At 37.8% G+C, this 14,313-nt stretch overlaps 1 protein-coding gene across 5 annotated transcripts in view; it reads right to left on the bottom strand.

The window, feature by feature from the left end:
- The window catches only part of ELAVL2 (ELAV like RNA binding protein 2), a 53,009-nt gene that overhangs the window by 19,499 nt on the left and 19,197 nt on the right, over positions 1-14,313 (bottom strand). For all 5 annotated transcript variants that reach the window (XM_031060554.1, XM_031060555.1, XM_031060557.1 and 2 more), the window contains exon 3: positions 2,533-2,636. In XM_031060554.1, coding sequence (XP_030916414.1) covers positions 2,533-2,636 — 104 coding nt within the window. The remainder of the gene's footprint in view (positions 1-2,532; positions 2,637-14,313) is intronic.

The raw sequence follows: 14,313 nt of genomic DNA, 5'->3' as shown, positions 1-14,313 counted from the left end.
CCTGCAGAAGTCCCAACAAGGCACAGAGAGCACAAACCCCTAATATTTTTCTTTTCAAACCTAAATATACACTAGCACTCCTATTCAATAATTTTTTGTATGAAGGTATACATAAACATCTCAGTTACATTTTCTGAAGCTGGAAGTTATGGGTTAGATTCTGAGTTTATCAAACAGGCTGGGGTTTTGTTTTGAGGTTTTTTGGGGTTTTTTTTGCTTGGTTTGTTTTGTTTTGGGAGGGGGAGGGGTTTTTTGGTTTGTTTTGTTTTTTGTTTTTGTCACTGACTTACCAACTCTGGACAAACAGGAACACTGTGGGGTCTATAAAAAGGAAGTAACCTCTGCAAAGGCCCTTTGATTGAGACCTCATAAGAGACTTCCTTCAGCCAACTTCCTTCAGCCAAGATGCTTCCTCCAGAGCCAGAAAATACCTCGGACATCAACTTGACCTTTGCTCACCATTGCTCCCTGGCCGATTTGAGGAACATGTAACCTACAAAACAGTAGGCTGGGCACTTCTATTGCTTCACAGATAAATGCAGTGAGGTTGGGACTAGATGATCTTTTAGGTCCATTCCAACCCCTTAACATCCTATGATTCTGTGATCTTGGAAAATCTATCACAAAAAACTTGGCCTGAAACCCCATGTCCAAGAAGGAAGAGGAGTAAATAAAGGAGAAGACAGTAAAGTAGTTTTTGTACTCAAATCATGCCCACTAACACTGAAAGGTGCTGCTGAAGTTCAACAGACCAGACTGGTAACTAGAGCCAGAATTTACTTGAAACCTTAACAATCAGCATTTAAACATACTTTTCTCTAATTAAACAGAGATTTTCTTTATTTTAGCAAAGAGGCTATCACTTTAGCTTATGACAACTCCAGAGTTTCAGCTCTGCTTTAGCTAAAGATATCTAATGTACAAACACCTGAGTTTAGTCTCATTGTGAAGGTCTTTGTCTGGTATCTAACCTACAATTCCACTTTCTGGTCCTGGGAATGCAGGAAATAAAAAGCATCGCTGTCATCACTCATATCTGTCTACTCCATTTTCACCTTTTTTTAAAATGTGAAAATTAATTAAATTAATCACTTAAATCACTTGGCAAGGTGAAGGAGGATTAAAAATTCAAATATGGCCCGCGTGACGTAAGTTAACACAACTCCCCTGAAGGGAACATTTTGATTTGGGAGACCTGGCTTGATCTCCTCTAACCACCTCCTTTTTTTTTGCCTACATAGTCAACAGAACTTCCATGTCCAAAACCATCCTGGACATACAAGTAATGTTGGCCTAACCCAAGGCATTACATACCAAACAATACTACAGGAATACAAACAGATTCCCTTTCTCATGACCACACAAAAGACAGCTTCTAAAGTCCTGGAGCACAAAATTAATTTGCTCAATTTTCCCCTAAAGTAGAAAATGAGAGAGGACTGCGGACAAGACATGTGCCAGAAACACACAGGGAGCTTTCAGCAGATAAGGATCTGTCCACATCTTTCATCCATTGTATTTGTGTGCCATGAGCCCCCATTTTTTACAAAGCAATATTTAAGTTTCAAATAGCATAATCCACTTTATTAAATCTTATGAATACACTACAGGTAAGACACTTTTGCCAAAACTACTGGTATTTTATTTTTGTTTCAACTGTCTTTCAGTGCTCTGCACTGCTTTTTAAGCACAAATGTTTTCAGAGGGGAACTTTATTTCATGTCTCAAACATGCTTCTAGTTAGAAGGGAGCCACTATCCAAGTGATCAGCTAGCAAATCCTGCTGTATAATGAGGAAGAATGAGCTAGTTGGAACATGCACTGCTTTCAGGCACCAACACCTGTGAAACATGTTCAGAAGTCTGCATTTCCTGATAATTTCATTTAATCTCCTCTCTCTCAGAATTTCGGAGCTCAATTGCTCAAATGAGTATCCTCAGTCTTCTGTTATTGGATTAAAAAAGGAGATGAGAAAAGTAACTCTCAAGATTTGTTTCTAGAAATTTGAGAAACTGAATTTAGTAAACAAGTGTGTGAGGAGCTGTAACATAACAGAAAAAGAATTTGAAATACCAAACATTAGAGATGTAAAGACCAGAGCCCTAGAAATAGAGTAATTCATAGATAACCAATAGTTATTTCAGCATTTCATTCCAGGGATTTGTAAAAGGAACAAGCAGCGCCATAAAACTTGAAGTATTATTAAGGAAGTTACACCATCTTTCAGAAAATGAGGAAGCAGACAGTATTCAAACAACATGCAATATTGCATTTTTTCAACTAAGGTATGTAACAATTCCTCAGTTAAAGCAATTCAACTGTAGATCTAAAGTGTTATGTTGGTTAGGAAAATGTAATTTTCTATACTTTCTATACCTAATCTAATTCTAAATATAAACACTACAAAGAACCATTTACTACATGAAATCCTAGTTTATTCTACTGACATTAGCTGAATGCTTGTTACACCTGTAAAACAAATCAGGAAGTTAAAACAGTTCAGTTTCTTTAAATTATTTTAACCCTACATACCTTTATAGTCTTAGTTTGAAGTCTCAATCCATTCAGGGTATTGATAGCTTTTTCGGCATCCTTGGGGTCAACGTAGTTCACAAAACCATAACCCAAGCTCTGTCCTGATTAAAAACATAAAAGTGTTTTACATCATTAGTACTGCAGTGCCACACAATGAATAGCTAATTACTTATAACCTACAGACACACACTGAGCAAATATTGCTTATACTGAAGAACACCTCCCACTCCAAAGGATCACAACATCGAATTTTTCCACTAACACTGGTAGTTTTCCAGTACCTTCCTCTGTTGTTGTGATCAACACAGAAATTACTACATTCAAGTTTAATGCAAGACTTAAAAACTGATATGCCTACTGAACCTACTAAGAGTAGGTTCAGAAGTGCTATGATCTGGTTGACACTAGAGGATGTGCAGAAGCATCAAGTTTAAAGTGATATCAGGAATCCACTTCTTACTCTTAAACATTTTATTGAACAGAAGAAGTATAGTGGCAAAATTCTGGACTACTGCTTGAAAATGAAGTACATTTGAAAGTCACTCAATGTCAGAGTTTGAGCCAAATAAGAAGCCAAAAAAATTTACAGATGTTATTCTTATACTACATAGAGCCTTTCATTAACGAGTTTAAAGGCTCATTTTCTTCCAACATTCAAAACAAAAGGTACAAGTATCTGATCAAGAACTAAATATCAGCCAAAGATGCAGTACTATTTTCAGGGTTTTTTAGTGCTGGAAATTCAGATGACAGATGGACATAAAGCATTTTTCATTAGTTCTTATCTCTAAACAACAGCCCCTTTTCTAATCATTAATTTTGCCTAAGCACTTACAAAACACTCGAGTTTAGCAGTAGTCCTCTTTTGACAACTTCAAAACCTACAGTACACTATCCCTAACTAGCATCCTACTTTAGAAGTACTTTCAGTGCATAAGAATGTAAATAGGTGGAAAATTTTAACATAGCGAAAAGATATACTTAGCAACAATACTACAGAAACACTCCCCTACTCTGAGGTGGTTTTGTTTGTTGGTTTGAGATTTTTGGGTTTAAGACACCAAAACAAGATAAAATAAAATTGTCAACAAGCCATAGGGAAGCATCCAACATACCTAATTTACAAAATGCTAGTTAGAATGATTAGCTTGGGTACACAACGTTACATAAAGCACAAATGACATATTCATTCATTGTCCAAAAAAGATATAATGGAATTCATGCTTTATCAAATTCTTGTATGGTATCTATACAGTATGCATTTAAAAGTATGTAATGCAAAAAAACAGCAGGAAATTTTGCATTTAATTAGATACAATAAGAGGGTTTACTAACCAGGCATTAGTTAGTAATGCCATCACTGGCATTTACAATTTTGCACCTATTATGCCTACCATGGCACCAAAGGTCAGAGGACACCACCACCCCACCCCCCAAAGCTATCTGCATTCTCTCATATCTCCTCCTCAAAGCACCTCAGGCAAACATATATTGTCTAGATGGATCTGTGAACAGGTTAATACACACATTAACAGAGAATCCAAACCCCAACAAGACACAAGACTGAGCACCTGCTCTAGAGAACCCTGCTCTGAGCAGGAGGTTAGACTCCATGATCTTCATGCCTTTAGCCTCAGCAGTTTGTCATGTTTCTGTAACAAAACATATGGAAACACCCAAAAGCATTTCTCTATTCATTTACACCTCTGCCTAGATACTGCTACATTTCTAACCCTAGAAGCCTTTTTACTCATTAGTTTGATTACAGTAGAGCAATTTCTATACCTGTCACCTCCATCACTCCCACTGTCTGCGCTGTCTGCAGAAACTCTTCCCAACACCATCTCCGAAAGAGAGGCATCTTTCTTTTTGTACATTCATTTTATATGATGTGTTATCTACTAATACAGAAATGCTGATTTCAGGTATTTTGTTATTAATCTCCTGAGGAGCCCTCTTAAATGACAACCTTAAAAGACGTTAAAATCTCAAAGTGAAAGAAAGGTATTTCATACAGGACGTTTCCAATACAACACTAATTCCAGATCTAACAGAAAAAGATGGGAAAAAATTATTTTTCCTATCCCTCTCTGCTGATGTGTTCTGCTTTTCATATAAAAACCACCCAAACTGCTACAGACAAAGAGCTTACCCAGCTGTTACAAAGGATTCCATTCATGACCATTCCTTTGGAGACACTCTATTAGTTGAACTTGATAAATACTAGGACACTAGCCTTGGAATGTGCACCAAAAAACACAGTAATTTATTCAGAACAAGTCTGAAATACTTTATGGAGTTTTATTCTACGATTTTACAGTTAAAGAAAAGCTTTCACCATGAGAGTGGTAGAACACTGAAACAGACAACCTGAGGGGCTGTAAAGTCTCCTTTCCTGGAGATACTCAAGAGCCTAAATGGACATGGACCTGAGCAATTTGCTGGAGGAAAATCTGCTTGAGAAAAAGGAAATGACTGGATTATCTCCAGAAGCTCTTTTCACCCTCAGTGAATCTGTAAATGGGATTCTATTTACTTCAGTTTTGTTTTACTTAGGTTATCACCTAAAGTTCAAAAGTGTTCTCTAAAACCCTTATTTATTTAGAAAGGTTAAGAAAATGCAAAACTTATTAAACATTAAAATTTTGCCTGAAGATTAGTGGTTTAATTAGACATTAGCAATAACTGAGAGCCAAAAATCATCATCTTCAACAGCACATAAGAAAGATAAATGTTGACTTTGAACAAGCAATGCAAATAACTGTAAATCAAACCTGATTTGTGGAATTAGTGTTTGAGGAACCACATTTACATCTTCCCACTTATATTAACCTCCTGTTAAGTGGTTTGTCAGTTCACAGACAGATGGCTGAGTTCCAGAAAATTCAGACAAGCATTAATAAAATGCAGTGGAAGCAGCTATTCCAAACACCTCATCAGATATCTCATTCCCAGCTATGTCTGACAGGTGGTGGGAAAATACAAAACGGGTTACAAGGAGTAACTGCATTTCTAAGTGACAAGAACTTCAGTCCAAGCTTATTCAAGTACCACTATGGCTACAACTACTAAAGAGAAGCCTCATCTTGTTGTGGATTTCAGATAGAGAGACCACCACATCCACTGTGCACAAATTTTACTCAAATAAAATTAGAGGCAACTGGCCAGGGTAACTCAAACGTGCTCTCCTTCTGTGCAGTTTTTTCCTCATTCCTCAATGTCCAAACATTTCCTTTCAAGATAAAATGAGGAGAGGCTAGATTTAAACCAAATCAGCCACCACTTAGGATGTTTTAGAGGAACTTCAGTATTTAACAGATCTTATAACTAGTTGTATTGCCTGAAGATAAGGACTGGACTGAACAATGACAAAACTGGACTCTTCCATCTGTGCTTCTTCCACACCAAACTCCATTTGCCAAGACAGCAAGGTCCTGCAGAACACACATTTGCTTAAAAAAAGATTATGTGTCTGAGTCTATAAAAAGGTGACAGTACAAAGAAGGTAAATCTATAGCTATCTACAAGTTAAACAATCCCCAGACTTGAATGCGTATCAAAAAGCTGCTTAGTCTCCTACTAAGACAGGGTCAGCTCCACTAGACTCTTGCCTTAGCTTTGTGTTTCCAATTTGTGATTCATGACACTGTCTGAAAAAACTCTAACACCTCTCTAAGTCAGCTGTCCTGGTGCTCTGTCTGATACTATGTGTTTAGCTATTTTGAATAACCAGTTTTACTTTTTGAGGATCTTCAAAATTAAGGCCTACTCAGCCTTAACAGACAAGAGACTACCTGCGTCATTAGTTCTTTACCTCATAACTCAGATCTACAAGTATTATTAAATTTAGATTATCCTAAATAAAGAAGCGCAAAGAGTTTCTTATTTAACTATCAGTTGACCTCAATCTCCTGGATAGTCCATGTGGGTACTTCACAAACCTGCTTAAAGATGTTTCTGTAAACTTCCTGCTAGATTTTATGCTTTTGACACTAAGAATATTAGACAACATGGTGCAGAAAAATCCCAACAGTTACTTAAATGATTGGTAAAAGTCACCTGGGTTAGGAAAAGTAAAAATGATTAAATGATCTAAAAGGAATGAGGAAATAAATGGGGAAAAGCAGTCTGACTTGAATTTCCTTCAAAAAAATCTGAAAAACCAAAAACCATATAGTAGAAATAGTGCATCTCACAAGCCTTTAAGAGAGCAAAGAAGTTAGAATAAAAGCTATGATTTGAAAGTTCACATTGGAGGCTCACAATGATTACTAACATTTTATGTTTTATGTAGCAGACACTTGTAACAAAGTCAAATTCAAGCACAAGTGGCAAAAAAAATTTCAGTCAGGCATTTCTTTGAACCTAGACATACTATATCCATTAGTGATTGACAAATGTTCAGTCTTTTTGGCCTACAAGAAAAAGTGCAGAAAGCACTGTGCTATTCAGTTTAAGAGGGGAAACTATTCAATTTTTATTGCATGTTTTTGAGCTTCATAAATACGACTTGATCAACATGTATGATGTCACAAATTAAACAGTAATTAATTAGATAATGCCAAGTTGCTTTTTGGCACTATAGTCAATAGATGGAACGGATTTTGAGAGGGGAAGGGCAAAAAGTTATTTCAGACAATTTAATTCTAATCAGTCTAATCAGACTGCTCGAGAGACTGATTGGACATTCAAGTGTACATCAAAAAAGCATAAATGAGGTAATTATTACCATTAAAAAACATGTAATGAACACACTAATTCAGTATTTAGGAAAGGAAAGCAGACAGACTTCATAAGCACCTATCACCAAAAGACCAAAAAAGTTTCAAGTTGAAATAACTAAACAGGAAATCATAGCTATGGTCACAGTGCTCCTGCATTTACTATTGTGCCTTGAAAGATGACTTTTTTAGCTTCAAAAATACAGGCTAATTCACAATACTTATCAGAGAAGAAACACAAATGAACTAGTTGTATCTTACCCAAGTTGTTTCATAAATATTTCCTATAAACTATAAATAATGCACGCAGCTGTAAAAGCCCAAAGAAAATCCTCTGCTTAAGAACAAATAGATGCTATCCAGAGAGAAAAGAGGTCATGTAAAGTAGATGTGATAGAGGTGACATTTATCCATTTTTAATGCTTTGCATTTAAAGGTAGCAGCAACATTCCTTAAAGCAGGATAGGACCCTCTCTGAAAGCTAAAGAATTAAATCTGGCCAGGGATGTCAAAGCAAACAAGAAAAGCATCTACACAGAAAGTCGGTGAAAGATAAGGTTAGGAAAAATGTGGGTCCTCTCTAGAACAGGAAGATGACCTGGTTATCAGGGATATAGAAAAGTCTGAGAGATACTGAACAACTTTTCTTTCCTCAGTCTTTGCCAGCAAGTGTTCCAGCCACATTGCCTAAGTTGTAGAAGCAAAGAAGGGACTAGGACAATGAAGAATCACCTACTGTACAAATGCATCAGGCTCAAAGTCATCTAAGGAACCTGAAGGTGCACAAGTCTGAAAGACCTAGTCAGATACATCCATGGGTTTCCTAAGGGAACCGGCAAAGGAAACAGCTAAACCACTATCCATCATATTTAAGAATCTGTGGCAGTCTGATGAAGTTCCTCCTAATTGGAAACATAACCTCCATTTTCAAAAAGGGAAATAAATACAGTAGGGGAACTACAAGCTTGTCAGTCTCATCTCTGGGCATGAAATCATGAAGCAGATCGTCCAATTATAGTAAGACACAAAGAGAACAGAGAGGTGACAACAGCCAGCATGGTTTCACTAAGGGTAAACTGTGCCAGACAAACTTGGTGACCTACAATAGGGCTGAAGTGTTGGTGGGTGAGGGAAGAGTTACTGATGTCATCTACCCACAGTTACACAAAGCATTTGATACTGTCCCACACAACATTCTGGTCTGTAAGCTGGAGAAACAAGGATTCCATGGTGGCTGAGGAACTGGCTGAATGTTCACACACAAAGGGCTGCAGTCAATGTCTCAATGCCCAAGTGGACACCAAGGACAAGCAGCAAGTAATATTCTATGGGACCACTACTGGGACTGTCTCTGTTTCACTTTGTTACCAACATGGACAATGAGACCAAGGGCACCCTCAGCAAGTTTGCTGACAACACTGAGCTGCATGGCACCATCGATACACCTGAGGGAAGGGATGCCATCCAGAGGGATCTGGACAGCTTGAAAGGTGCATGCATCTGTGATGACCTCATGAAGCTCAACAAGGCCAAGTCCAAGGCCCTGGGTTTGGGGAAATCCCAAGGACAAACACAGGGTGTGCAGAGAATGGAGTAAGTACAGGCCTGCTGAAGAGGACATGGAGGCTCTGGAGGACGACAGGCTGGACATGACTCAGCCATGGGCACTCACAGCCCAGAAAGCTGTCCTGGGCTGTATCTAAAGCAGTGTGGCCAGCAGGGCAGGGAGAGGATTTTGCAGAACCTCTCCTGTGAGGATGAGCTAAAAAAACTGGGTTTGTTCTCCCTGCAGAAGAGAAGGCTCTGGAGAGATCTTACAACACCTTCCAGTACCTAAAAGGAGCCTAAAAGAGCGCTGGAAAGTGACATTTTACAAGGGCATGTAGTGATAGGACAAGGGGGAATGGCTTTAAACTGGAAGAGGGAAGATTTAGATCAGGTGTAAGAAAGAAATGCTTTACTCTGAGTACAGTGAGACACTGGAACAGGTTGCCCAGAAAAACTGTGATGCCCCATCCTGAGAGAAGTACAAGAACAGTCTGGATGGGGCTTTGAATAACTTATTCTATGGGAAACTATCCATGTCTAAGATCATCCCTGTTTGATGATCTTTCATGTTCTCTTCCAAAACAAACTATTTTATGTTTCTAAGAGTTCAGTTATCTCAACTGTTAATTTTGCGTTAAAGTGTTCAATAACTATGTGATATACATTAAAAGACTTGAAAGGTAGATGAATACAACTTTTAACCTAACAGTAGTTAAATAAGCCCTTTCAAGAGAGGTGGAGTCCCTCACAAATACACAGTGAACTTAAATGCTGCCTTTTCAGTAGTCCTGCAACATTTTATAGCTCCTGAGAAGAATGGATATTGCCTTCTGCCTAACACCAGCTGATTAGTACAGTAGTTTTATTTCATGACTGATTAAAGCATCTTGGTATTCTACTAGGTCTTCTCTGAAGTTTGTTTGGGCACAAATTTCAATAGGTTTGACCCTAGACATTTCTGGACAATATAAAGCCTGGTTCTGATGTTTCCTGCTGTCTAGCTATCTACTAGACCGGTGTTCTCATAACTTCCCTCTCTAAATAGCTGCTGCTGAAAGATAATTTTCCTGCATGCGTATCTGAGAAGCTTGTCTTCCCTAACAGAATCTAGAGCCAGTGCTGTAGAACTTCTTTGCTTGAGCATGCAGCTGGTACCGTTTTTTTCCCCCAACACTGCTCCACTAGTATACAATGGTATTATTACCAGATAACTAGCAGGTGCTGAAATGGGAACTATTTCAGCACTAGAAGAGCTTCCACTGCTGCACTTCTTCCCACAGTCACCCACTTGCATAATTTCAACACACACTTTCTACTCACAAGAACCAGAACAGCCTTTTGACAATGCAGCACAATTCTTCTGAAAGTCTGGAACACCCACCACATGAGGGAGTCCTTGGCTGCTGTTTCCCATCAGAACTATGGAATGCCCAGTGAAACGGCTGACCAAGCTAGCTTTTGGAAGCAATTGTTGATTACATTACCAGAGTACCCAGATAACCCTGCATCTTAACTGGAATTCTTAAATGTTCCTGTAATGTCTGAAGATCAAACAAAACAAATAATTAACAGTATCAGGTAATATTTTTTTCCACAAAAACCAGAGTCATGACAAATTCTACAATCAGTCAAGCTCTCAAAACATCTTCAGAATGTACTGATCGAATAAGACTAAATGAGTTCTACGAAATGTACTGGTTCATTTTATGGAGCAAGAAGAGCTCTCATTGTCAGGTAAAAGTAATGTAAGAAAAGCAGCACCTAATTGAATTCACTAATTGAATTCTATTAATGCTAAATTTTGGAAGAGAAACCCCAAAACTGTCATAAATGACCATCCCAATAGGCATATCAAACAAAAAAGAAAAAAAACAACAAAGACATCCCAAAATGTTTACAACCTTGTTAATAATACATTTTAAAATTAATACACAACACCTTTTATACCATTATAAGGTATAAAACAAATTTCAAGGTCTAATACAAAAATTAATCACAGACTAATCATACTCTGGAAAATTAGAAGTCTGAATAGCAAGCAACACATTCATACATTTCCACAGGACAAACAAAAATTATTGATAAGCATACATTAAAAAATTGGATTTTTCTACAATAGTCACCATACCATCATTTCAGATATATAAGGCTATTTCAACTTCTGCAAAAAAAATCTTACTGCAAAAGACTAAGTTATAGGAATATAACCAGTAAGAACTTCAATATCACAGAAGAAATCACAGGTAAAAAACACCAAATGGCACATACTATTTGCATCAATATCACAGTGAAGAACAAAACTCTGAGGTTAATAAAGGAACTAAAATTCATTGTCTACAATGAATTTCTACAGAAACAGAACTCATAGGAATTCCAGAAGAGTGAGGATCTTATTTCTTTTTGTAATTTAACTTCAGCTACACACACCACCTTCAGTGTTTAACTCCTCCAAAAACGGTCATCCAGACCTTGACTGAAAGAGAATAGTCCATTTTCTAGTGAACAGTAGTGTATTTTCTGCTTCCAGCCTGTAAGTTGTCATTTTACAAGCACTGTTTTCAATAAACTACACTGTATTTAAAGCCATAAACTTCTGTCTCAGTGTATAAAGTTAAATTGGCAAAGATCCACTAAGCCAGTGCAAGAAAAAGCCAGCTTCATATTTTTGTAATCAGGACCGAGTCAAGTTCACAGAAACTTGGCATAAGGTTTTATTCTGCCTTTCATCACTCCGAAGGTTGTATGCACTGGTGGAAGATCGCTGTTAAAAGAAACATCTCTGACAACATATGAAGACCATATATTAATCTGTTATTAGGATTCATGTCATGGACTCAGATAATTTTTACAAGTCTCCGAAAATTTCAGAGCGAAGATATGTTCCATGACCAATACACAAAAGCGGCACTTCAGAAAATCCACAGGATTATGTAAAGATCAACCTAAAAGCTGCAAGTAGCAGCTATGTTGTCCTGAAAGCAAGCAAGTGTGGCCACAGAAAAGGTAACACTACTACACTCCAACCCAACTTCAGAAGCATGAAAAGCTTAACAGAGTTTTAGAGAGTAAAAACAGAGTACAAAACATTCAACCTTTTTGTCTGTGTGGATTTGCAATTTAAGACATCAGAATGCTCTACAATGTGCCAGAGGGATCCTGCAGAGTGATAACCTCACAGAGGACTTGTGAGCCAAGACAAGGCATCATCCAGTTGGTACCAGCTCTTTAACAAAAAAGTTGCCTCATCTTCCGAAGTCACTACTCTTACCTGTAATTAATGTCACAGAGACTACCACAGTATTATCTTGACACTGAATAAGGCTAGGAGCACACACTCAGATACACAACTCAATTAAGCGTAGCACCGTATCTGAAACTCCCTACGTGACTGTGGTCTAACAAGAAGGGCTAAATGCATAAGTAGAGGACACCATCAATCTTTCTATTTACTCAATGTAAGTTACTGTTCAAGTTTCAAACTATATTTTACTTTGCACTAAGGCATGAACAGAGTTTTAAAAGCAGCTTAGCAAAATAAGGGAACCTGCGTAAGTCATTGAGCAATCCCTAATTTAATTGCAGTTTGCTTATAGTTCCAGCAGATGGATTCTATTTACTGAACACACAACTCATACATCACTGAGCAGGTGAGGCTGGGAAGCTTATAAGAAAACACCTGTAAACTATGATCACTACTAGATTTCAGTATTTGATACTTCAATGCCTTTCTCCCAAACTATATCTCAGCTATTGATCTAAACCTGGAATAATGATGGTTGAAGAATGAATGAAAAGGATCAAACACTGATCAAAGTATTGACACAGTAAGTAGATTGTGTCTAATCTCAGCCAAGTTCAACTCCTTATTAATTTGGTGTCATCCTTCTGCATTATAGTTTATGGTTCTTCACATGTGAGGAACATCATCATCTGGTGCTTCATCAACTTAAGGCTGTTGTTACTGGATACAAGCGATGGTGCAGCTCTGGTTCTTCCCTGCAGCATGAGGAGAAAGTTCATGGTGGCTGGGTACCATGGATGCTAAGCATTACATGAGCCCAATAAAAGATGTTCAGCAAGAAAGAAGGACATCAGCTGAAGGTTATTAACAGAGATCCACCATGTCCAAATAGAAAATCTCAACATCAGAAAGCAGGTTGAAAGCAGGAACCACATGGAAAGGTGCATGCTGTTGCACAGGCAAAAGAAATCCTTATGGAAACTACAGAAGGAGGAACACTGAGAATCATGCCCATTATTGCCTTGGGTTCAAATATAACAAAAAATATGACAGCCAAAACCTACTTCAAATAATGAAGACTGAAGACATCCAGACCTTCTTACAAACTAGCCTGTAATATTACAAGGAGATGAGCCTTACCACTCCAAGGTGAAAGAATATCATGGAATTTGCCAAATCAAATACTTTTCTGAAAGCTAGCTATACCCTTTAATTTACACCACTATTAGTAGTAACATGTTCCAGGCATCTCAGTTTTGTCTTTTGCAGTCAATTTACTCCTTGTCAGGAATACAGCCAGCAGTGGTAAATATTCTGTCTTATTGTATCCACCTAGTCACCTTAAATAAGCAAGTGGATGTAAAGCACTTTGTTCTACTCCTGGGGTTTCAAAACCTGTGGTAATGTGCCCACCCAAGTAAAAATATGGCATGACACTTTGTTGTGGTTTAAACCCAGCTGGCAACTAAGAACACACAGCCACAACTAATAACACTCCCCCTCACATCCTGGTCAAAAAGGGGAGAAGAATTTTAAAAAAAGCTTGCCAGTGAAAACCAGTTTAGTAATTCAAACAAAGGAACATGCAATACCACTAATAAAAGGAAATAAGAAAGGAGAGAAACCCCGAGGAAAACAAGTAATAGACAAAAAAACTGCTCATCATCATCCACTGGGTTATACTAAATCCTATCCTTGAACTGTGAGCACCCGTTTCAAGTAACTCCCCCAATTTATAATTTGGGCATGAGGTTCCATGGAGTGGAATATACATTGTTGGCCAGTCCAGGTCCCTGAAATATCACTGCTCCCTGGCACAGCACGAAACCTGCTCGCTGGCACAGCACGAAACAGTGAACAGATTTTAATTCGGGGTAAACACTGCTCAGCAACAGCAAAACCATCAGTGTGTTATCAACATTATTTTCATACTGATTCCAAAGCACAGCTCTCTACCTGCTGCTGAGAATAAAGGAACTCTCAGCCAAAATCAGGACACACCTGAACTTGAATTCTTTTCCCAAACTTCACAAAAATATATACTACTTTGGAACAGTTGTTTTGGTTTTTTGTCCAGGTTTTTACCTACTACTTAATCTCAGAATTTTGAAAGACATCCTGAAATGTGCCATGATCCTAAGTTTGAAAAATATTTCCCCGCACTAGGAAACTTTTTTCATAGATTAACTAACGATGTTACTTTAAATCACATGCTTGCATTTTGGATTTTTTCTGGTTTTTAGTGATGAAAGAAAATGTGTAGAAAAA

Source organism: Geospiza fortis, unplaced genomic scaffold, assembly GCF_000277835.1.
Source record: "Geospiza fortis unplaced genomic scaffold, GeoFor_1.0 scaffold203, whole genome shotgun sequence".
Taxonomy (NCBI): Eukaryota; Metazoa; Chordata; class Aves; order Passeriformes; family Thraupidae; genus Geospiza; species Geospiza fortis.
The sequence above is the reverse complement of the archived record's forward strand: the minus strand, read 5'-3'. Positions and strand labels throughout refer to the sequence as shown.